This window comes from Daucus carota, chromosome 9 (assembly GCF_001625215.2).
Source record: "Daucus carota subsp. sativus chromosome 9, DH1 v3.0, whole genome shotgun sequence".
Classification (NCBI taxonomy): domain Eukaryota; kingdom Viridiplantae; phylum Streptophyta; class Magnoliopsida; order Apiales; family Apiaceae; genus Daucus; species Daucus carota.
Genome location: NC_030389.2, coordinates 36,955,709 through 36,977,274, shown reverse-complemented (window position 1 = coordinate 36,977,274; position 21,566 = coordinate 36,955,709). Strand labels below are relative to the sequence as shown.

The window sequence follows — 21,566 nt, the reverse complement described above, 5'->3', positions numbered from 1 at the left end:
TCGTAACCGAGCATCTGGGACCATTTCGAAAGCCTTCCTTTTGGTTTAATAAATTTATGATAATAATTTAATATATATTTAATATAAAATATTATATTAATATACATTTTATAATATTAGTTTTTGAAGCAACAAAAAATATTGTAACAGAAGAGTTCGGTGTACACAAAAAATTAAAATATAAGTCTCTCGACAGTATCCTTGAAAATATTATTTTATGCACTACTTCTTTTACTTTTAATTAAAAAACAATTCTTATATATAAAATCCTATCTATAAGAATAAATATATTATTATATAATATATAATTACAAATCATAAATTATGCTACACAGGATATGTATAGAATTTTTTTAAACTTAAACTAAAAATTAAAATTAATCAACTAACCATTGAAGAAAATTACACTTACAAAAATCTTAGAAATTAATTAAAATATATACACATTATATATTTTTCATAATTTAACTTGAAGTCGTTTATTTTAATATTCATATATTAAGTTTATTTTTGTCAGAATATATAGGGTCATGCCTCTGTCCTAAAAGTGGACGATTAATCACGATTAATCCTTATTTCGTAACTCACCGAACTGATTAAATTACCGATTAATCACCGATCAATCCAATTAATCTCCGATTAATCCTTGTTCCGTGACTTCACCGATTAAGTCTGATTCCCGCTTTTTACAACACTGGGTCATGCTATAGGGAAAACATGTTTTACTGTGCTGTGGAAATCAATATTTACTTCCTTTGTTCTACTCAATTCTGTGCATCTTTTCCGCACACTTTAATGCTGCTTCAAATATAGTGGGTGTTTGGCACGGGTTTATAAGCCTGGCTTCTGAATTATAAATTAGAAGCACTTATTTGTACCGTTTGTGTAAGAAGTACAGAAGTATTTAAAAAAAGCTACGATTACTAGTTTTTGTCTCACGGCTTCTACTTATTTCTCAAACACTTTTATCACTTACAAGTCTTAACTTGCTTCTAACGTCTACTTCACTTTTTTATTTTAAGCAATAAGCACTTATTTTAAGCTCACCCAAACGGTCCCATAGTATAACTTATTTTTGATTCTTTTTGTGAACAAAAATTTAAATATTAAATTATTATTTGAAGAAGAAAATTTTAGAAGTAAATTATAAAATTATATTTTAGAGGAGTGATTGTCATATTCCCCTCATCTAATATATAGATTGAATTGGGGGGAGTGGGTGTAGAAAATTAAGAAATTTTAAGAAAATTGTCTAAGCATAGTGTGAAGAAGATTGTCTAACCATACTGTCAAAAAAATGCAATACGAATACGTACTTGTTTAGCCACGCTTTCTTGTGTTCGTTTCCGTTTTATAAGTTGAAGTTAGTTTATTCATATTATTTTAACTGCAGCAAAAAAAGTTTTATCCCCCTCCTGGTCTCCAAGAGCAAAATGTATTCAACAAAGTTCTGTATCATAATGGGATTTTTTCTGTTAAAGCTGTCGAAAATTGAAGCTACAATATATTATTAAGATTATAGTCGGTAAATGCTCTTATTAACAATTTCCAAAATCCTTCCACGGTTCTCCTTAAATAAAATAAACTTACCCCTTGAATCTTGATCTTGTTTTCAACAAGTTTTGAACTTTAATTGATCTCCATGCAGCATAAAAATGAGCTAATAAACACATACTGCGTAACGTGACACTTACAAATCACATTACTAGTATTATCTTTTTGGTTAAATTTTAATTTTTTGCTGTATTTTGTGTTTGGTTGGTGTGAATGCAATGAAATGGAATAAAATAGGTGAAAATAAAAAGAGACAATTAAGGAAATATTTTGCAAGATGAGATTTGAGTATAAAATAGATATGAAAGGAATGGAGCATTTTTTCACAGAATGGAGGATTTGAACTCCACTTCATGATAATAATGAAATGACAGAAGAAATGAAATAATTATCAAACATTTAACTAAATTATAATTAAAATTTATTTAAATTTTCTCTATTTTCATTCCGCTCAATCAAACACAGTATGAACACAATATAATAGTAATCAGCAATGTCACTATGGGTAAGAAAACCCTTGATTACATTCGGCTAGGAAAGAAAAGTATGCACTATTCACAAGTGGGCAGTATCGAACAATATTACAGGAAAGCTATTTTGTCGTAATGATTTTCGTGGACACTGTTCAAAGTCGTTTCTTAACCGCGCGACTTTTAAATATACTCGCACCTTAACGAAGCTTTAGCTAACTCCCTCAATAATTGAGAGGATATCTGTCTATAAATAAGCATGTTAAAATCTAGTTCATCGTACCCAAAAAAAAACCTAAGTCCAACATAGTTATCATATATTGTTAGAATGTCCTCGTACCAACAAGACTGCGCAATGGCAAACCTTCGGAACTTTGTAGTGTCTCAATACTACGCTGCACCGTCGGATGTTCAAACTCTGGGACACCAATTCTTCAATGCCATGGACAGAGATGGAAATGGAAGTGTTGACTATAGTGAGTTCAAGAACTTCTTAGTTTCCGAAGGGTTTGAATACTACGCTGGCAGAAACTTGTTCATGTCGTTAGACGGAGACAAGAATCGAGGTTTAGATTTCTGGGAGATCATGACTCTTTACTATATTATCAAATCTAGGAAGCCCTTCTGTGTCAAATGCGACATTTTTTTGGGGGACGCTTATAGTGTTTGCAATGATTGTGGCGGAGGCCCCTACTATTTCTGCAACAATTGTTATCAATGCCACCTCCAAGAGCCCTCATTTTCTGTTAAGGTTTGTTGTTTCTAACAGCATAATATTGCTCCTTCCGTCTCAATCATTTCTATACAGTTTCTTTTTTCAGTGTCCCATCCAATTCTTTAATTATATTTTAAACTTACCAAATATATTCAATGTGTCTCACCACTTCCCCACTTTTTTTCACTTTTTACACTACTCTTACTCTACTATCTCTCTTTTATATATTAAAAATGAATGAGTCCCGCCACTCCACCCACTTTTCTTTCTCTTTTCAACTACTCTATATATATTCGTTAATCTCCATGCTCAAATCATATGTAAACAAATGATTGGGACGGAGGGAGTATTTTACTTGCTAATTATGTTGGTATTTGATGTTTTACCTCTGATGTGGTTGGATGCAGCCGACGAGCAATCCTTTAATGTCTGAAACGCCGAATGCAAACGCAATGACTATGGCTTCTTCGCCAAATTATGAAATGGATGCTGTGAATGGCAGTACTAGTGTATGTTCTAAGCCTTTTTGCACATATTTCTGTAATGAACCTTAAGAAATTGATGGATACTATAGGGACTTATGACGTTATTTTATTTACATCTGTTATTTCAGGAAAGGGGTTTAAGGAGCAAAATGAGAGTAGCGTTCGACGCATTTGAGTTAGGAATGAACGCGTGGACGGTGTACGACATAGTCAACACAGTTTCCGGCGGTGGTGGCTGTTCTATTATGTGACAGAAATTAAGTAAATCATGTGTAAAACCTAAGTTCTTGGTTATATGTACTCTATTTTCTACCTTTACTACGATCTGATACGATTATTTATTAAGTCTCGAGTTGTAATAACTGTTTCTTCTTATTAATCACGTGATAGAAATATCGTTTGCAAAAATGGATTAGTTCGTAATGGTTGCATTAGCATAGAAATGGCATTTATCTATTTTATTATGTATAATAAATTCCACTTGTGTGTCGTATAACATTTTATGACAAATTTATAACGGTTCTTTACGTCCATGTAAATTTTCATAAATGCAATATAGAGAAAGAATCACGGAAAAAATTATATAAATCCTGAATTAGTTCGTTAAAAAAAAATTCTCAAATAATAAGTGTAATCATCTGACTGATAATAAAAATAATAAATAAGATTAATATCATCCATCTATATATTATTTTAAGAAAAATGTTAGGGATACGAAAATTGATACAAAATGACTATTTTTTATATAAAAGAACTCACAAATATAATTAAACATATTAAATAGACATATAAACAACATGCATTATCGTCATCGTCACTTCTACTACATTGATGATCCTCCTAGCAACATTATCAATCCGCTTCATTGTTGTCTTTGTCCCCTATAACCATGATTGACCTATCGCCACTTGCGAGCATAACTTGCCACTACTAATGACTATTTAGCACCACCACACACGTTATCTCATCATTTTTTTACTATCATGGACCCCTACAACTATATTTGATTATAAACAATCGACCACCAATAGCAAGCATAGATAAATTTTCTCAATCATTATAAATTAAAATTAATGATTTTATTACATAAAATAGTGATTAATAGTGTATAAACAGGTGATTATATTGTCATAGATAGTGATTGTGGAAGTCATTTGTTGTTTCCAAAACAACATTGGTTTCTATTTTATCAGTTATCCATGATACACACACATATATATATATTCTACTGATCTAATACAAACCTTAAATACAAATTACGATAAACTAATGCCATATGATATCACCAACTTGGAACCCACTCCCGATCCTACTCAATTCATCCCGGGTCGACTAAAATCTTACTAAGGCTCTAGAGAGTCCCTAGAGACGCTCAAGACAAACTCAAGAGCCAATACTTGAGTATACCCCCTTCTAACTAGGCCTCATTCCCGTCCATCAAGCTCCATCTAGGTCTCAAGACCCACCTTGAATAGAGTTATAATTCGAGGCGGGCGGGTCGCGAACTCGCCCGGCTCGAACTCGTTTAAGTGGACTCGGCTCGCCTCGACTCGTTAAACGAGCTGAGTTCGAGCAAAGGTTTCAGCTCGTTTAATTAAACGAGCTAGCTCGATTTGACTCGTGAAATTAAACGAGCCGAGTTCGGGTAGAGATCTGGGCCCGATTAAGTGTAAAATTATATGAGGTGGCTCGCTCGACACGTTAAAACCGGCTCATTTAGCTAAACGAGCCGGCTCGACTCGACTCGTGAAATTAACCGAGTCGAGTTCGAGCAAAGATTTAAGCTCGATTAGTGAACCGAGCCGGCTCGGCTCGACTAGATTAAACTTGACTCGAATTAGGCTCGGCTCGAAACTTGTCCGGCTCGGTTCGAATTACAGCCCTAAGCTTGAAGTCCGTCCCCAAAGTGCACAAACCTCCCCATTGCCTTAAAAAGTATTGGTTTGTAGTTTAGTTCATTTGTACTTAATATTTTGAATTAGAATTACTATATATATATTTCATTACGTAACAAACAAGAACAAACAATTATTACAGCTTTTTTTTTTTTGACAGAATGATTATTACAGCTCACTTGACAGGTTGTGTGGCAGTAAATCTAGCTAAAAAATGGAAGTACATGTGATTAACAATTTAAATAATACACACGGAGGATCTAATTCTCATTCACATAATAGAACACGAAGCAGCACCGGCGTTCACCACCTCAGCCGCGCGTTGAACACGCTCAGTGCTAACTCAAATGCCCTGTACGCTGCCCTCAATGAGCTATGCTTATCCTTTTCCTAAAATAAAAGACATCAACATATATTATATATTTATACATGGATTTTATATAAGGTTAAACTGAACTATGAACAAAAAGGTTCAGAACATACACTTTGACCTCTGCTCACAGCAACCATGTCATAGTTCGACGAAGGCTGCGAAGGATTGCCACCAGAAGAATACATAGTCATTGTGTTGGTTATTTTAGTGTAATTGAATTAACTAGTTGATCAATGTAATCATAATATTATATCGAACAAGTCAGGAGAGTACGGAGTGTATGCTTAGTTCGAGTTTATTATGATTATTAGTGCTTATGAGGCATGTTCATTGGCATTAGACATATCTATCGGAAAAAAAGTGTCTATTGGCATTAGATTTGTTCATTGACATTAGACACATCTATTGGGATAAGATGTTTCTATTACCATTAGACAAATCTATTTGGATTAAGATGTGTCTATTATCAAAAAGACACGTCTATTGACATCTATATATTGATGTTGCATTGATCATTTCAAAGATATGGTTCATTTGAAATACACAACAAAACACATTCTCTCTTCTTGCAGAATTTCTGATTTAATCCGATTGAATTATTTGGTGAACCACAAATAACTTCAATCTGAAAGTGTTCACACGACTTCAGAAAAATCCAAGTTACCACCATATATACAACACATTGCACTTACATTAGGCGTTTCAGACCTTTGAACTAAAGGACTTCCCGTCGGCTGCATTATCAATATACAACATAATCGAACAATCAAATACTTATATGATCAACAATAATGGGCGCAATTGTACAAACAACAAACCTGAACAAAAAATGTGTGCTCTTGGAGGTGGCATTGATAACAGTTGCTGCAGAAATAGCAGGGGCCTCCGCGACATTCATTGTAAACACAATAAGCGTCCCACAAAAAATTGTCGCATCTGAAACAGAAGGGTCTCCCACATTTGAGAATATAGTAAAGTGTCATGATCTCCCAGAAATCCAGTCCCCGATTTCTGTCTCCATCTAACTTGGAAAACAAATTCCTGCCTGCGTAGTATTCAAAGCCTTCGGAAACTAAGAAATTCTTGAACTCACTATAATCAACACTTCCATTTCCATCTCTGTCCATGGAATTGAAGAATTGGTGTGCCATAGTTTGAGCTTGCCACGGTGCAGCATAGTATTGAGCCACTACAAAGTGCCAGAGGTTTGCCATTGCGAAGTCTTGTTGGTACGACGACATTTAACAATGAATACGAGTTTTTCAATCTGCTAGTGACTGTGAGCTATCTTGCTTAGTATTTGATGTTAAATACGATGAACAAGTTTTTAGTATTATTGTTTATTTATACACACACATCTCCTTGAGTTGACCAAGCTAGCATGGAGACTTCGTCAACGTGTAACTGCGCGACTTTTAAATATACTCGCACATTGAGGAAGCTTTAGCTAACTCCCTCAATACTCCCTCTGTTTGGATTTAATGGACGTTTTAGAAAACTTAGCTTGTCATTTAATAACAGTCGTTCTCATTTTTCAATACCAAACACTGCTTCCACTTCCTGTATTAACCCTGTTCAATGCTTTAATTTCACATTAGTTCAAGTAACCACACAGGGGTATGAAAGAGAATTTATTCAGCATTAATCGTAGTTCACATGAAAAGTTGTTTTTTCTTAAGAATTGTGTAAAAACCTTAAACGACTGTTAATTCATAACAGAGGGAGTAATTGAGAGGACATGTGTCTATAAATAAGCATGTTAAAATCCAGTTCATCGTACCCAAAAAAAAACCTAGATTCAACATAGTTATCATATATCGTTAGAATGTCCTCGTACCAACAAGACTGCGCAATGGCAAACCTTCGGAACTTTGTAGTGTCTCAATACTACGCTGCACCGTCGGATGTTCAAACTCTGGGACACCAATTCTTCAATGCCATGGACAGAGATGGAAATGGAAGTGTTGACTATACTGAGTTCAAGAACTTCTTAGTTTCCGAAGGGTTTGAATACTATGCTGGCAGAAACTTGTTCATGTCGTTAGACGGAGATAAGAACCGAGGTTTAGATTTTTGGGAGATCATGACTCTTTACTATATTATCAAATCTAAGAAGCCCTTCTGTGTCAAATGCGACATTTTTTTGCGGGACGCTTATAGTGTTTGCAATGATTGTGGCGGAGGCCCCTACTATTTCTGCAACGATTGTTATCAATGCCACCTCCAAGAGCCCTCATTTTCTGTTCAGGTTTGTTCTTTATAACAGCATAATATTAGTCCTTCCATTTCAATCATTTCTTTATATATTTTTTTAGTTTCAGTGTCCCATCCAATTTTATATATTTTAAATCTTACCAAATATACTCAATGTGTCTCACCACTTCCCCACTTCTTTTCACTTTTTACACTACTTTTACTCTATTATCTCTCGTTTATATATTGAAAATGAATGAGTCCCCCCAGTCCACTGTCCACCCACTTCTCTTTCTCTTTTCCACTACTTTATATATATTTCTTAATCTCCGTGCTCAAATGATATGTAAACAAATGATTGGGACGGAGGGAGTATTTTACTAGCTAGCTAATTATGTTAGTATTTGATGTTTTGCCTCTGATATGGTTGGATGCAGCCGACGAGCAATCCTTTAATGTCTGAAACGCCGAATGTAAATGCAATGCCTATGGCTTCTTCGCCAAATTATGAAATGGATGCTGTGAATGGCAGTACGAGTGTATGTTCTAAGCCTTTTTGCACATGTTTCTGTAACGAACCTTAAGTAAATCATGTGTAAAACCTAAGTTCTTGGTTATATGTACTCTATTTTCTACCTTTACTACGATGTGATACGATTATTTATTAAGTCTTGAGTTGTAATAACTGTTTCTTCTTATTAATCACGTGATAGAAATATTGCTTGCAAAAATGGATTAGTTCGTAAGGGTTGCATTAGCATAGAAATGGCATTTATCTATTTTATTATGTATTAGAAATTCCACTTGTGTGTCGTATAACATTTTATGAAAAATTTATAACGGTTCTTTACGTCCATGTAAATTTTCATAAATGCAATATAGAGAAAGAATCACGGAAAAAATTATATGAATCGTGAATTAGTTCGTTAAAAAAAATTTCTCCGATCATAAGTGTAATCATCTGATTGATAATAAAAATAATAAATAAGATTAATATCATCCATCTACATATTATTTCAAGAAAAATTTTAGGGGTACAAAAATTGATATTAAATGACTACTTTTTATATAAAAGAACTCACATATAAATATATAAATATAAACAACATGCATTATCCTTATCCTCACTTCTACTAAATTGATGATCCTCCTAGCAACATTATCAACCGGCTCCATTGTTGCCTTTGTCACCTATAACCATGATTGACCTATTGATTGAGAGCATAACTTGCCACTACTAATGACTATTTAGCACCACCACATGCATTATCTCATCATTTTTTACTATCATGGACCCCTACAACTATATTTGATTATCAATAATCGACTACCAATAGCAAGTATTATAAATTTTCACTATATGAAATTTTTACAATACCAAAATCCTGCAAAAATAATTTAATTAGATTACTTTTGAGGCGTAATACTATCACTTTTTTTAAGAATTTATTTCACCCCAATTGTTAACTACAATTTTCTAAAAGGTTGCTAGCAAATTATTCGTGGAGAATACAACAATGCATGAAGGATGACAAATAGCAATATTTTAGTGTCAGCTCTATTTTTTGAGAGGTGACACTAAATTTTTCCGGTGTTTTTCGTAATGAATGAAGGATGACAAATAGCAACATTTTAGTGTGGCCTCTATTTTTTGAAAGGTGACAATAAATGTTTTGGGTGCTTTTTAGTATCACTAAGAGAAATTTAGGCTTTTAAATATATTTGTTTGGTTTTTGTATGAAGTGCTTGATTTCCAATATAAACTCACCCAATTTGTAATTGTTTGCTTCTAAATCTTGCCCCTTCTAACTAAATCAAATCATGCACTATATTTGGTTGAGAATAGTTTAGGTTTACTATATATGACCTACTATGCTGTTATACGTAAAAACGTACTAGGTTTTTGTGATTGAAGCAGCTCAAGTACTAGAAGGGTAAGGAAAAGCATAAGAATTCTGAGAGTGCATGATCACCAAGCACACCCCATTAAGGTGTCGCTTGATTCTAATAGTAATATTTTGAGTATACTTGCGGTAAAAGTTAGAATTTCATACCATCTTAAGATAATTTATATTTTATCCTGGCTTAAAAAAGAATTAAAACAACTTTAATGGAAAATTTTCAAATGTTGTTAATTGTATTTTAGTTTGCTATTTTGGATGATTTCCTCTTCTTATTTTTTTTGGAATAAGTTATGATGTTACGACATTTATATTTAAAAAGTTGTTTAGACACTCTAATGGATGCCGCCTCAATTTTAAAATTAAGAACCTTTTTAAGAATCTGAAACAAATATTATCAGATTTTAAAGATTTTTAAGATATTTCGCAATATCTTCACATTTTCCTAAATTTATAATATCCACGTTAACTCAATAACTTTGGATTCGGATTTTAAAAATATTTAAAATCAAAATAAAATATACACAAAATTTTAAATTGGAAAATTTCTTTTCGAAAATCATCTAGATTATTCCAAATTTCATTTGGTCCGCGTAAAATAAATGAGAAAACGTGTACACACCCTATGCTAATGCACACATAAATACAGAGCTCTTCGTTGTATTTTATACTCAAAACTTAGTTTCTCTCTCTCTCATAATCAAAACTTAATTTCTCTCTCTCTAGCAAAAAAATGTCTGCAACAGCGTTTGATGATCTTCCCCCCGAAACAATCATGGAAATCCTCTTAAGACTGCCTGTGAAAGACCTTGTGAGGTCAACTTCAGTTAACAAAACATGGTACTCTCTTATTAATGACCCCTCGTTCATTTCTTCTCAAATCTCTTGTTCTATTTGTCATTCTCATGATAATGCTTTGCTTATCATCCCTCCTTCCACCTTTCTCCAAAAGGACTGCTCTTTATTCTCTGCGGATACTTCCAGTACCCTTATCGAAAAATTCGATATTCCTTTTGAGACCAAGACTCGTACTTTGAAATTAATTGCTCAGGTTCATGGAATGCTTTTAGTTACTGATTTACATACTGATTATGCTTCCTGTAGAGTCCAGCTGCATTTCAGTTTCCCAAGAAGATTACAGCTTAAGTATTTACTTCACACGGTTCAACAATTACGGCTTCAACATTTCACACAGATATGCAGCACACCTTTCACACACACATCAAAGCTGAAGGCTAGCTATAAATAGCACCATCCATTCCAGTTTAAGTATAAGACAAGAAAAAGAAACACCAGAAGAGTCTCAGGAAAGAGTCTCAGAAACATTCATATTAGTATTATATAGAAGTGGGTTTGTTTTTTGTATTGTAGTTGAGTGTGAGAGTTACTCCTCCTACATGTAATTCTATTTTGTGTTTAGTAGAAGAGTTTTCAAACCCAACAAAGTGGTATCAGAGCTATAGTGATTCAAGCTACTGAGTTTCATTTTTAGTTTTTTCTTTTGGCCTAATTTTGCTTCAAACTTTCTGTCCAAAGCAACTTAGGTGTAGTTTTCAATGGAATCTTCAAGTTCAGATATGATGATTCGACTTACGCCCACAAATTATAATATGTGGAAGCCAAGAATGGAAGATCTGCTAAATTTGAAAGATTTAGTAGAACCTTTAGAAAATAAAGGCGTGAAACCTACCACAAAGACGGACGACGTTTGGACGAGAATGAATAAGAAAACTGTGGCGCAAATTCGGCAATGGATTGACCACAGTGTCTTTCATCATGTTTCTCAAGAATCGGACGCATATAAGCTCTGGGAGAAGCTCGAGAGTATGTACCAGGCAAAGACGGCTCGCAATAAGACTTTACTAATGAGACGGTTAGTAAACCACAAGTTACGGAGTGGTACGTCTATAACCGAGCATATGAGTCAATTCCAGGATCTTGTGAACCAACTTGGTGCTGCAGAATGGTGTCTTAAAGATGAGGAACAAGCCATATTACTCCTGAGTTCTCTACCTGAAAGCTGGGAGACGCTGGTTATTACTCTCAGCAATTCTGCCCCTGGTGGTAAAGTTACAATGGAGATGGTCACGGACGCCCTAATTAACGAAGAAGCCAGAAGGAAAGAAGCTGGCACAGATCACTCTTACGCCCTTGTTTCAGAAAATAGAAGCAAGTACGAAGGTAGAACAAGGGCCAGAGGCAGAAGCAGAGGTAGAGGCCAAAGCAGAGGAAGGTCAGTAGAACGAGGGAAGTTCCAGGAAAGAAATAAATCTGCTGATTATTCAAAGCGGTTCAACGGAAATTGTAACTACTGTGGAATTTATGGGCACAGGAAGAAAGATTGTCGAAAGATGCTTAAGGAGCAGTCACAAACCAGTGAGGGTTTCAACAAGGATGGCGGTGAGACCATAGTCACTGTATCATCGGAGATTGCACTTGTCTGCTATGGAGAAGACACATGTCTCCATGTAGGAAATCATGACATCGAGTGGGTGATAGATACTGCAGCTTCATTTCATGCCACTCCAAATCGTGATTTATTGGCAACTTATAAATCTGGTAATTTCGGTGCTGTTAAGATGGGTAATACCAGTTTCTCAAACATAATCGGCATCGGTGATATACATGTGAAAACCAATGTTGGGTGTACACTGGTTTTAAAGGACGTCCGACATGTTCCTGACCTGAGATTAAATCTTATCTCAGGAGTTGCCCTTGATTGTCACGGTTATGAAAGTCAATTCAGAGATGGCTCATGGAAACTATTAAAAGGAGCTATGGTTATCGCAAGAGGACATGTGTGCGGTACTCTGTATAAAACTCATCTGAAGTTATGTCAGCCAAGTCTCAATGCTGTTGAAGAAGCAGCATCACTAAACTTGTGGCATAAAAGGTTAGGCCACATGAGTGAAAAAGGCCTAACAACCCTCGCCAAGAAAGATGTTATCCCTGTTGCAAAAGACGTGGTCTTGGATTCTTGCGAGCATTGTTTTTTCGGAAAACAACATAGAGTTACTTTCAGTTCCACCAGAAAGCACAGATCAGAATTATTGAGTTTGGTACATTCTGACATATGTGGACCAATTGAAGAAGAATCTCTTGGCGGAAGCAGGTATTTCGTGACATTTATTGATGATGCTTCACGAAAGGTTTGGGTTTACTGTCTTAGAACGAAGGATCAAGTGTTCGATCATTTTAAAATATTTCATGCAATGGTTGAAAGAGAGACAGGAAAGAAGTTGAAATGCCTTCGCTCGGATAATGGAGGGGAGTACACTTCTCGAGAGTTCTCATCATATTGTGCTGAACATGGCATCAGACATGAAAAGACCGTGCCAAGAACCCCACAACATAACGGTGTAGCTGAAAGAATGAATCGCACCATTGTTGAAAAAGTCCGGTGCATGCTTAGTATGGCAGGACTACCAAAGTCATATTGGGCTGAAGGTGTGTTGAGAACATGTTATTTAATCAACCGGTCACCATCAGTTCCTTTGAATTTTGAAGTTCCAGAGAAGATATGGACCGGGAAAGATGTCAATTATTCTCACTTGAGAGTATTTGGGTGCAAAGCATTTGTACACATTTCTAAGGAGCTGAGACAAAAGCTTGATTTCAAGGCGAGTACATGTATTTTTCTTGGATATGGAGACCAAGAGTTTGGATACAGATTGTGGGATCCAAAAATGAAGAAAATAATTCGAAGCCGAGATGTGGTGTTTTTTGAGAATCAATTTTATGATTTTAATTCTGGAACAACTACTGACAAATATTTCAGAAGTTCAAATGATATTGTCCCACCATCAGAAGAAAACGACGTGGCACGTGAAGAAGTACCAGAAGCGGAACAGGAGGAAGAAGACGAGGATTTTGATCAGGAGGGGAGTCAACAATCAGAAGCATTAGAAAATAATTCATCCCCTGAAACTCACAGTCCAGAAGTTCGAAGATCAGAACGAGGAATGATTCCATCTAGAAAATACTCGGAGTCTGAATATCTCCTACTTACTGAAGAGGGGGAGCCTGAAACTTTTCAAGAAGCAATTTCTCTTGAAAATAAGCAAGCTTGGATGCAAGCAATGCAGGAAGAAATGGAATCTCTGCAGAAAAATCATACATATGATTTAGTGGAGCTCCCTAAAGGAAAGAAAGCCTTGAAGAATAAATGGGTTTTCAAGATCAAGAAAGATGGTTCTGGAACTATAATAAAATATAAAGCTAGAATGGTAGTGAAGGGATTTCTTCAAAAGAAAGGAGTTGATTTTGGCGAAATATTTTCACCGGTTGTGAAAATGACTTCAATTCGTGTCTTTCTCGGATTAGAAGCTAGTTTAAATCTTGAACTTGAACAGCTGGATGTGAGAACAGCATTTCTTCATGGTGATCTAGATGAAGAAATATACATGGAGCAACCAGAAGGTTTTGAGGTTTCGGGAAAGAAAAATCTTGTCTGCAAGTTGAAGAAAAGTCTATACGGTCTCAAACAAGCACCTAGACAGTGGTATAAGAAATTTGACTCATTCATGCGGAGTCAAGGCTACAAAAGAACTGACGCAGATCAGTGCGTTTATTTTCAAAGATTTTCAGATGGCAATTTCGTTGCATTGTTATTATACGTAGATGACATGTTGATCGTGGGAAAAGATGCAACAAAAATAAATCAGTTGAAAACGGAGCTCTCCAATCATTTTGATATGAAAGATTTAGGGCCAGCTCAACAGATCTTGGGCATGCAAATAATTCAAGACAGGAAGAATCAAAGGTTATGGCTATCTCAGGAGAAGTATGTTGAACGAGTGATTAAAAGGTTCAACATGGAGAAAGCCAAACCAGTTAGCATTCCACTAGGAAAGCAGTTCAAACTGAGCAAGAAATCATGCCCCTCATCTAAGAAAGAGATGGAAGAATTGTCGAAGATACCTTATTCTTCTGCAGTTGGGAGCCTGATGTATGCTATGGTTTGTACGCGGCCAGATATTGCTCATGCAGTTGGAATGGTAAGTCGATTTCTTTCCAATCCTGGAAAGGAACATTGGGAGGCTGTTAAGTGGATTCTCAGGTATCTTAAAGGTACACTGAATATGTGTCTATGCTACGGGGGAGCTAATCCAGTCTTGGAAGGATATACGGATGCAGATATGGCCGGAGATATCGATAGTAGAAAATCTACTTCAGGTTTTCTTTACACTTTTGCAGGGGGAGCTGTGTCATGGCAATCAAGATTGCAGAAGTGTGTCGCATTATCCACCACAGAGGCAGAATACATTGCAGCCGCTGAAGCCGGAAAAGAAATGTTATGGTTAAAGCGATTTCTCCAAGAGCTGGGTATTAACCAAGAGGACTACAAGGTACATTGTGATAGTCAGAGTGCTTTGGACTTGAGCAAGAATTCAATGTACAATTCCCGGACGAAACATATTGACGTTCGCTATCACTGGATACGTGAGATGATGAACAAACAACTACTAAGACTAGTCAAGATTCACACAGAAGAGAATCCAGCAGACATGTTAACAAAAGCAGTTACCTGGGAAAAGATAGAAGTTTGCCGTGACATAATTGGCATGGATTACAAATGATCATTGGTTCAAGATACAGCTGGAGGGGGAGAATTGTAGAGTCCAGCTGCATTTCAGTTTCCCAAGAAGATTACAGCTTAAGTATTTACTTCACACGGTTCAACAATTACGGCTTCAACATTTCACACAGATATGCAGCACACCTTTCACACACACATCAAAGCTGAAGGCTAGCTATAAATAGCACCATCCATTCCAGTTTAAGTATAAGACAAGAAAAAGAAACACCAGAAGAGTCTCAGGAAAGAGTCTCAGAAACATTCATATTAGTATTATATAGAAGTGGGTTTGTTTTTTGTATTGTAGTTGAGTGTGAGAGTTACTCCTCCTACATGTAATTCTATTTTGTGTTTAATAGAAGAGTTTTCAAACCCAACACTTCCAGGGAGTTGTATCTTTGGAATCCGTATGTAACGCGACATAGAGTACTTGTTTCGAGTTGTTATAAGAAGCATTTGGATAACCTCAAAACGACGTGTGCTTTGGTGGGGATGGGTTTTGATAAGGTCATGAATGATTACAAAATTGTTAGGATAAGCTGTTTGGGGAATTTAACCTCCCCGATGATCTTTCCCAAATTTTGGCAAGAAATCCCATAAATACGCTTATGCGGTTTGAGGATTCACTTGCTCTTTGTGTTCTAGATGAACAACTAAATAAGGGGGAATCATGTTCTCCTTATTGTATATGGTTGATGAGACAAGAAAATGGTGTAATCACCTGGACTCTGCGCTTTAGATATGTACCTGAAGAGTGTGGGTATCCTTTAGCTATTACCAAGAACAGAACGCTAGTAATAGAGTCATTTAGCTCAGAGAACCTCGGTGTAGCAAGCATAGTCTTTTGTAACGAGAGCATGATTCATGAAGATCATGGATTTGGTAAAGGTAAGGGTCCAGAGATTTCAACATCAGTTTTTAATCTTTCTACTGTCGACACTTCCTTTCCAGAGAGTTTAATCTTGTACGAGGGATGAAAACGCTGCTGAAATTTGCAAAGTACTAAGAAACGCGGGTCATCTGCTGATAATTGAAATCTTTGCAAGTTTTAGTACTGTTATTGTCTTATATAACGACTATATGTGGACTGATGGTTTATGTATATTTTGATCTGATTAGAAGTAACATTTTTGTGTTTGTTGCCAATTTGTAATAGCAGGTAAAATCTTTTTCCAAAATTCATTTATTACAATACATGTTTTTTGTATAATTAGCTAGCTAGGTAAAAGATGTGGTTACCATATATATGTATCATACTATCTCCTCTTTTCTTTTCTTTTTAAAGAATTGGTGGCGCAGCTTGCACTACAAGAAAAATGATAGCTTGGCACTATTTTCGGGCTATAATTATCTAGGGGAACCTGTAATGGATGATTTACTCAATTGTTACTCTACAAAATCACACTCATAATTGATTTTTTTTTAAGTCACGAGACGTGTGTTCATCCATGAATTGTATTAAAATACAATTGCGGAGTTCCTAATTAAAGCAATAGCGCTCGACCAATTTTGGACAGTGGATAGAAGGAAGGGACTACTGTCTTTGCAGTTTTGATAACAATGCTTCATATCATGTGATTATTCTTCCGCAGAACTCGATATTTCAAGAAACAAAGAGAGTCTTATTTTCCCCTTGTTTTAAGAAGCATTTGGATAACCCAGAAATAACTAATGAAAATAAACTTGAATAATTTTTATTGTTGGGAGAACAAACAATTGGCAGATGGATACGAAATTTTTACTATACGAAAATCGTGCAAGAATAATTTAATTAGATTACTTTGAGGTGTGATACTATCACCTTTTCTAAGAATTTATTTCACCCCAATTGTTAACTACAATTTTCTAAGAGGTTGCTAGAAAATTATTCGTGGATGATACAACAATGCATGAAGGATGACAAATAGCAATATTTTAGTGTCAGCTCTGTTTTTTGAGAGGCGATACTAAAATGTTTTGGGTGTTTTTCGTAATGCATGAAGGATAACAAATATTAATATTTTAGTGTCGTCTCTATTTTTTGAGAGGTGACAATAAAATGTTTTGGGTGATTTTAGTATCACTAAGAGAAATCGAGGCTTTTAAATATATTTGTTTGGTTTTTACATGAAGTGCTTGATCTTCAATTTAAACTCACCCAATTTGTAATTGTTTGCTTTCAAATCTTTCCCCTTCTAACTAAATCAAATCCTGCACAATATCTGGTTAAGAATAGTTTAGGTTTACTATGACTATGCTGTTATATGTAAAAACGTACTAGGTATTGTGATTGAAGCAGCTCAACTAGAAGGGTAAGGAAAAGCACAAGAATTCCGAGAGTACATGATCACCAAGAACGCCCCATTAAGGTGTCGCTTGATTCTAATAGTAATATTTTGAGTATACTTACGATAAAAGTTAAAATTATATACCACCTTAGGATAATTTATATTTTATCCTCGCTTAAAAAAGAATTAAAACAACCTCAATGGAAGTTTTTCAAATGTTGTTAATTGTATTTTAGTTTGCTATTTTGGATGATTTCCTCTTCTTTTTTTTTGAATAAGTTCTGGTGTGATGACATTTATATTTAAAAAGTTGTTTAGACACTCTAATGGATGCCGCCTCAATTTTAAAAATTAAGAACCTGTTTAAAAATCTGAAACTAATAATAATAGATTTTAAATATTTTAGATTTTTAAGATATTTCGCAATATCCTCACATTTTCCTAAATTTATAATATCCACATTAACTCAATATCTTTGGATTCGAATTTTAAGAATATTTAAAATAAAAATAGAATATACACAAAATTTTAAATTGGAAAATTTATTTTCTAAAATCATCTAGATTATTCCAAATTTCATTTGGTCTGCGTAAAATAAATGAGAAACCGTGTACACACCCTATGCTAATGCACACTTAAATACACAGCGCTCTTCCTTGGTTTTATACTCAAAACTTAGTCTCTCTCTCTCTCTCATACTCAAAACTCAGTTTCTCTCTCTCTAGCAAAAAAATGTCTGCAATATCGTTTGATGATCTTCCTCCTGAAACAATCATCGAAATCCTCTTAAGACTGCCTGTGAAAGACCTTGTGAGGTCAACTTCAGTCAACAAAACATGGTACTCTCTTATTAACGACCCCTCGTTCATTTCTTCTCAAATCTCTCGTTCTATTTGTCATTCTCATGATAATGCTTTGCTTATCATCCCTCCTTCCACCTCTCGCCAAAAGGACAACTCTTTATTCTCTGCGGATACTTCCAGTACCCTTATCGAAAAATTCGATATTCCTTTTGAGACCAAGACTCGTACTTTGAAATTAATTGCTCAGGTTCATGGAATGCTTTTAGTTACTGATTTACATACGGATTATGCTTCCAGGGAGTTGTATCTTTGGAATCCGTATGTAAAGCGACATAGAGTACTTGTTTCGAGTTGTTATAAGAAGCATTTGGATAACCTCGAAACGACGTGTGCTTTGGTGGGGATGGGTTTTGATAAGGTCATGAATGATTACAAACACTACAAGGAAAACAGCATTAGACAACGGTTTTTGCCCGTTGTCTGAAACCGAGAAAAACCGTGGTCTATCGAGACGCCGTCTGATATGCATATCAGACAACGGTGCGAACCGTTGTCTAATTCTATGCAACACGATGGTTTGCGTTTAATAAAGTGTTGTGCCACACCCAGAAACAACAACGCGACTCTTAAGAAACTGTTGTTATAAACCATTTTTAACAATACTCATTTTCCAAAATTGTGTTGTTAGAGAGACTATCCACAACAGTTTTAGTAGTTTGCAAGACTTGTTGGCAAGAGGATCATACAACAAAATTTGGAGTAGAGATGCTCGTTTTTTACTCTATAGTACAACGGGTTCAGAGCATAAGAACACTTGTGTAATGACCCTTCTAACAATATTTTAGCTATTGAGGCAGTTGTGTGAAAGCTCTTAGACAATGGTTTTTGTTCCACAAATGTTCAAAATATAGATTTAGACAACGGTTTTACTTATATTATTTACTTATTGGTACATGTCTTAGACAACAATTTTATATTTAAAATTGTGTTGTTTGTATGTTTTGAAACAACTATATTCTTTTTCACTTTCTTTTGTGTTTAGTTATGTTAGACAATGGTTTTACATAACCTAATAAAACTATGTAGGTGAATATAATTAGCAAGTCATAAATTAGTAACAAAAGTTTTCACAGCCAACTAATAACAACAATTACTAGTAACCATATATATAAGAACTTGGGATCTTGCAACATTCCGATCTTAGCTGAATTACAGTACAAATAGGATGAAATTCAACAAATTGAACTCCAGAAAGCATACATGAAGTCTTTTTCATAACAAGCCTCCATTCATTCTTCATAACTGCATATCATGCTTTCGCAAGCCTAATCCTGCAGTCACATTCATCCTCATCTCACCAAACCTTACTTCTGTCAAAACAAAAACATGAAAATGTACTTTAACAAGGAGATGAAAAAGAGATAAATATAAATGACCTTGGATTGAGAAAGCAAATCTAATCATGTGTTCCTAAGTAACCGAGAAAGATTTCTATATTTTGAAACAACTTATTATAAAGCAATAAATTGTATTAGATATACCATCTGGTCAAACCACTACAAAGATGCAATCTCCCATTGAGCCTGTAAATTTGGTGCTGGAAATGTACAAAGATAGCAAGTGAATGCAAGTTCTGTACTCATGTATCAGGTAATTTATCTCCAAAAATTATGAATATAATAGCTGAACTTAAATTTCGTAAACTGGTTCAATACCTAACTTAAAAAACAGGTATATATTTTACCTGTAAATCAGTGACCTGACTCTCCAATGAGAAATTCTTGTTAACTAGGGAAGAAATCAAAGCTACCAAAATCTCTAGAAAAAATATATATGTGAGTATTAAAACTGAGACATCCACATAAATGTAATAATAAATTTCAATTTCAGGAAAGAAGAGAGCTAACAGCTACTACAAATGTCATGTAAAATGAATGATCATTGATCAGCAGTTAAAAACGGCAAATGTGACACAAACTTAGGACTAATATATGGCCCAGGTGAGAAATTATATTCAACACAAACATCATCATATAAAAGATTATTGTCTGAGCCAGCAGCATCTGATCAAACACATTTAGCCTGGGCCAAACTTAAGCCCATCAAACAAGCCTCATCAATTCACTTATTTGCAGAGGGGAAATTATACTCATCTGCTCTTTGTAAATTGGTGAACACTTCTCATTTCTCAACACTAAAAATATACAAGCATGCTCCTCTGTTTACTTTTAATTTATGTAGTTCTAGATTAATCATCTACTATTATCCAAGACAAATCTGACCTGCATTTTCGGGATACTCAACTGGATTTCACACAAAATGAATTCCGCCAACAAATACTCACTTTGCCAAGGGATGCTCACTTTGTCATCCGCCAACAGATTTTGAACTACATATTTTTATCCCTAAAATCAATACACACAGATTTCTCAAATCAAAACACAAAGCAAGCTCAAAAGTTGAGAACAAACTGCGCAAACACCGATTATCTAGAACAAACAAACTCCAGTAATAATAAAATAGGGCATGTATTACGAAACAGGGAGAACATGTAGAAAACCAGAAACAAATCAATCATTACAACCCCACAAAAGACCACACATAAAATCCAAGATTATAAGTCAAATACTGTAGAACGCACACAACAAAAAACCCCCAAAATAACAATAAAACTATACAATGATTAGATGTATATACCTGGTCCTGACATTTGAGAAAACTGAGAAAAGAGAAAAGGTGGGGGTGGGGGTGGGGGAGGGGGAGGGGGAGAGAGATTTGCCGGTCGAGCAGATCTGGAGTGGAGACAAGCAGAGTGAGCCATTTCCATTGATCAGAGACTATATGTGAAAATTAGGGATCTGGGGAGGGGCAGGAGAGAAGACCTGCTAATTTGAGATGCACAAAAGAGACCTGTTGATTGGAGATAAAGAAGAAGACAGATGCAAAGAGAAAGGGGGAAACGAAAATTTGGATTAATGCTAAAGGGGGGAAACGAAAAATTATATGATGAAAAATGAAAGGCTCATCTCCCAAGTCAAGATACAAACATTGTATTAGAAATAATAAGAATATTATTTTAATATATTGTGTAGTAGAATTATGAAAAAAATGAATTTTTTGAGTATTTATTTGTAGTTGATTATCAAAATAACCTATAAAATATAATTTTAAATATATAATAATTTACTGATATAAAAATAAATATTTTATAATTACCTTATACAATCTTTTAATAAAACTATAATAGGATTATTGTATCTAATAAACAAAATAATTGATCCTAGTATTTGTTGATGTCAAAATATAAGAAATTAGAAAAATAATCTTGTAAA

The 21,566-nt window shown here is 34.9% G+C and overlaps 3 protein-coding genes and 1 long non-coding RNA gene across 6 annotated transcripts; 2 read left to right on the top strand and 2 right to left on the bottom strand.

Moving 5' to 3' along the window:
- Positions 1 to 2,221: 2,221 nt before the first annotated feature.
- On the top strand, positions 2,222 to 3,569 carry LOC108200921 (hypothetical protein). Its single transcript, XM_017369193.2, has 3 exons — positions 2,222 to 2,775; positions 3,147 to 3,248; positions 3,353 to 3,569. Exons 1-3 carry the CDS (start codon positions 2,353 to 2,355, stop codon positions 3,473 to 3,475), a joined length of 648 nt encoding a protein of 215 aa, XP_017224682.1. The 5' UTR covers positions 2,222 to 2,352; the 3' UTR covers positions 3,476 to 3,569.
- A 2,558-nt stretch (positions 3,570 to 6,127) lies between these two features.
- On the bottom strand, positions 6,128 to 6,706 carry LOC108201549 (uncharacterized). Its single transcript, XM_017369840.1, has 2 exons — positions 6,311 to 6,706; positions 6,128 to 6,226 (listed from the first exon to the last, which is right to left on the bottom strand). The coding sequence occupies exons 1-2, from the start codon at positions 6,704 to 6,706 to the stop codon at positions 6,128 to 6,130; spliced, it is 495 nt and encodes a 164-aa protein (XP_017225329.1).
- Positions 6,707 to 18,163: 11,457 nt separating this feature from the next.
- Positions 18,164 to 18,718, top strand: LOC108201548 (putative F-box protein At3g16210). The gene has a single exon (XM_017369838.2). The coding sequence runs from the start codon at positions 18,164 to 18,166 to the stop codon at positions 18,716 to 18,718; it is 555 nt and encodes a 184-aa protein (XP_017225327.2).
- A 621-nt stretch (positions 18,719 to 19,339) lies between these two features.
- On the bottom strand, positions 19,340 to 21,224 carry LOC135149373 (uncharacterized). 3 transcript variants are annotated; one of them, XR_010287826.1, is made up of 5 exons: positions 20,932 to 21,224; positions 20,517 to 20,639; positions 19,979 to 20,050; positions 19,776 to 19,831; positions 19,340 to 19,604 (listed from the first exon to the last, which is right to left on the bottom strand). It is a non-coding gene; the product is annotated as an uncharacterized LOC135149373 (long non-coding RNA). The 3 variants fall into 3 exon arrangements; XR_010287827.1 differs by lacking the exon at positions 19,776 to 19,831; XR_010287828.1 differs by lacking the exon at positions 20,517 to 20,639.
- Between the last annotated feature and the right edge of the window lie 342 nt (positions 21,225 to 21,566).

What these genes read in the sequence shown, in the direction of transcription:
- LOC108200921 (XM_017369193.2), top strand. Translation starts at nt 2,353, where the DNA reads ATGTCCTCGTACCAACAAGACTGCGCAATGGCAAACCTTCGGAACTTT. An exon ending in AGCCCTCATTTTCTGTTAAG is followed by an intron (nt 2,776 to 3,146) that starts GTTTGTTGTTTC and finishes GGTTGGATGCAG; the next exon opens with CCGACGAGCAATCCTTTAAT. An exon ending in CTGTGAATGGCAGTACTAGT is followed by an intron (nt 3,249 to 3,352) that starts GTATGTTCTAAG and finishes CTGTTATTTCAG; the next exon opens with GAAAGGGGTTTAAGGAGCAA.
- LOC108201548 (XM_017369838.2), top strand. Translation starts at nt 18,164, where the DNA reads ATGTCTGCAATATCGTTTGATGATCTTCCTCCTGAAACAATCATCGAA.
- LOC108201549 (XM_017369840.1), bottom strand. Translation starts at nt 6,706, where the DNA reads ATGGCAAACCTCTGGCACTTTGTAGTGGCTCAATACTATGCTGCACCG. An exon ending in AGCACACATTTTTTGTTCAG is followed by an intron (nt 6,227 to 6,310) that starts GTTTGTTGTTTG and finishes TTGATAATGCAG; the next exon opens with CCGACGGGAAGTCCTTTAGT.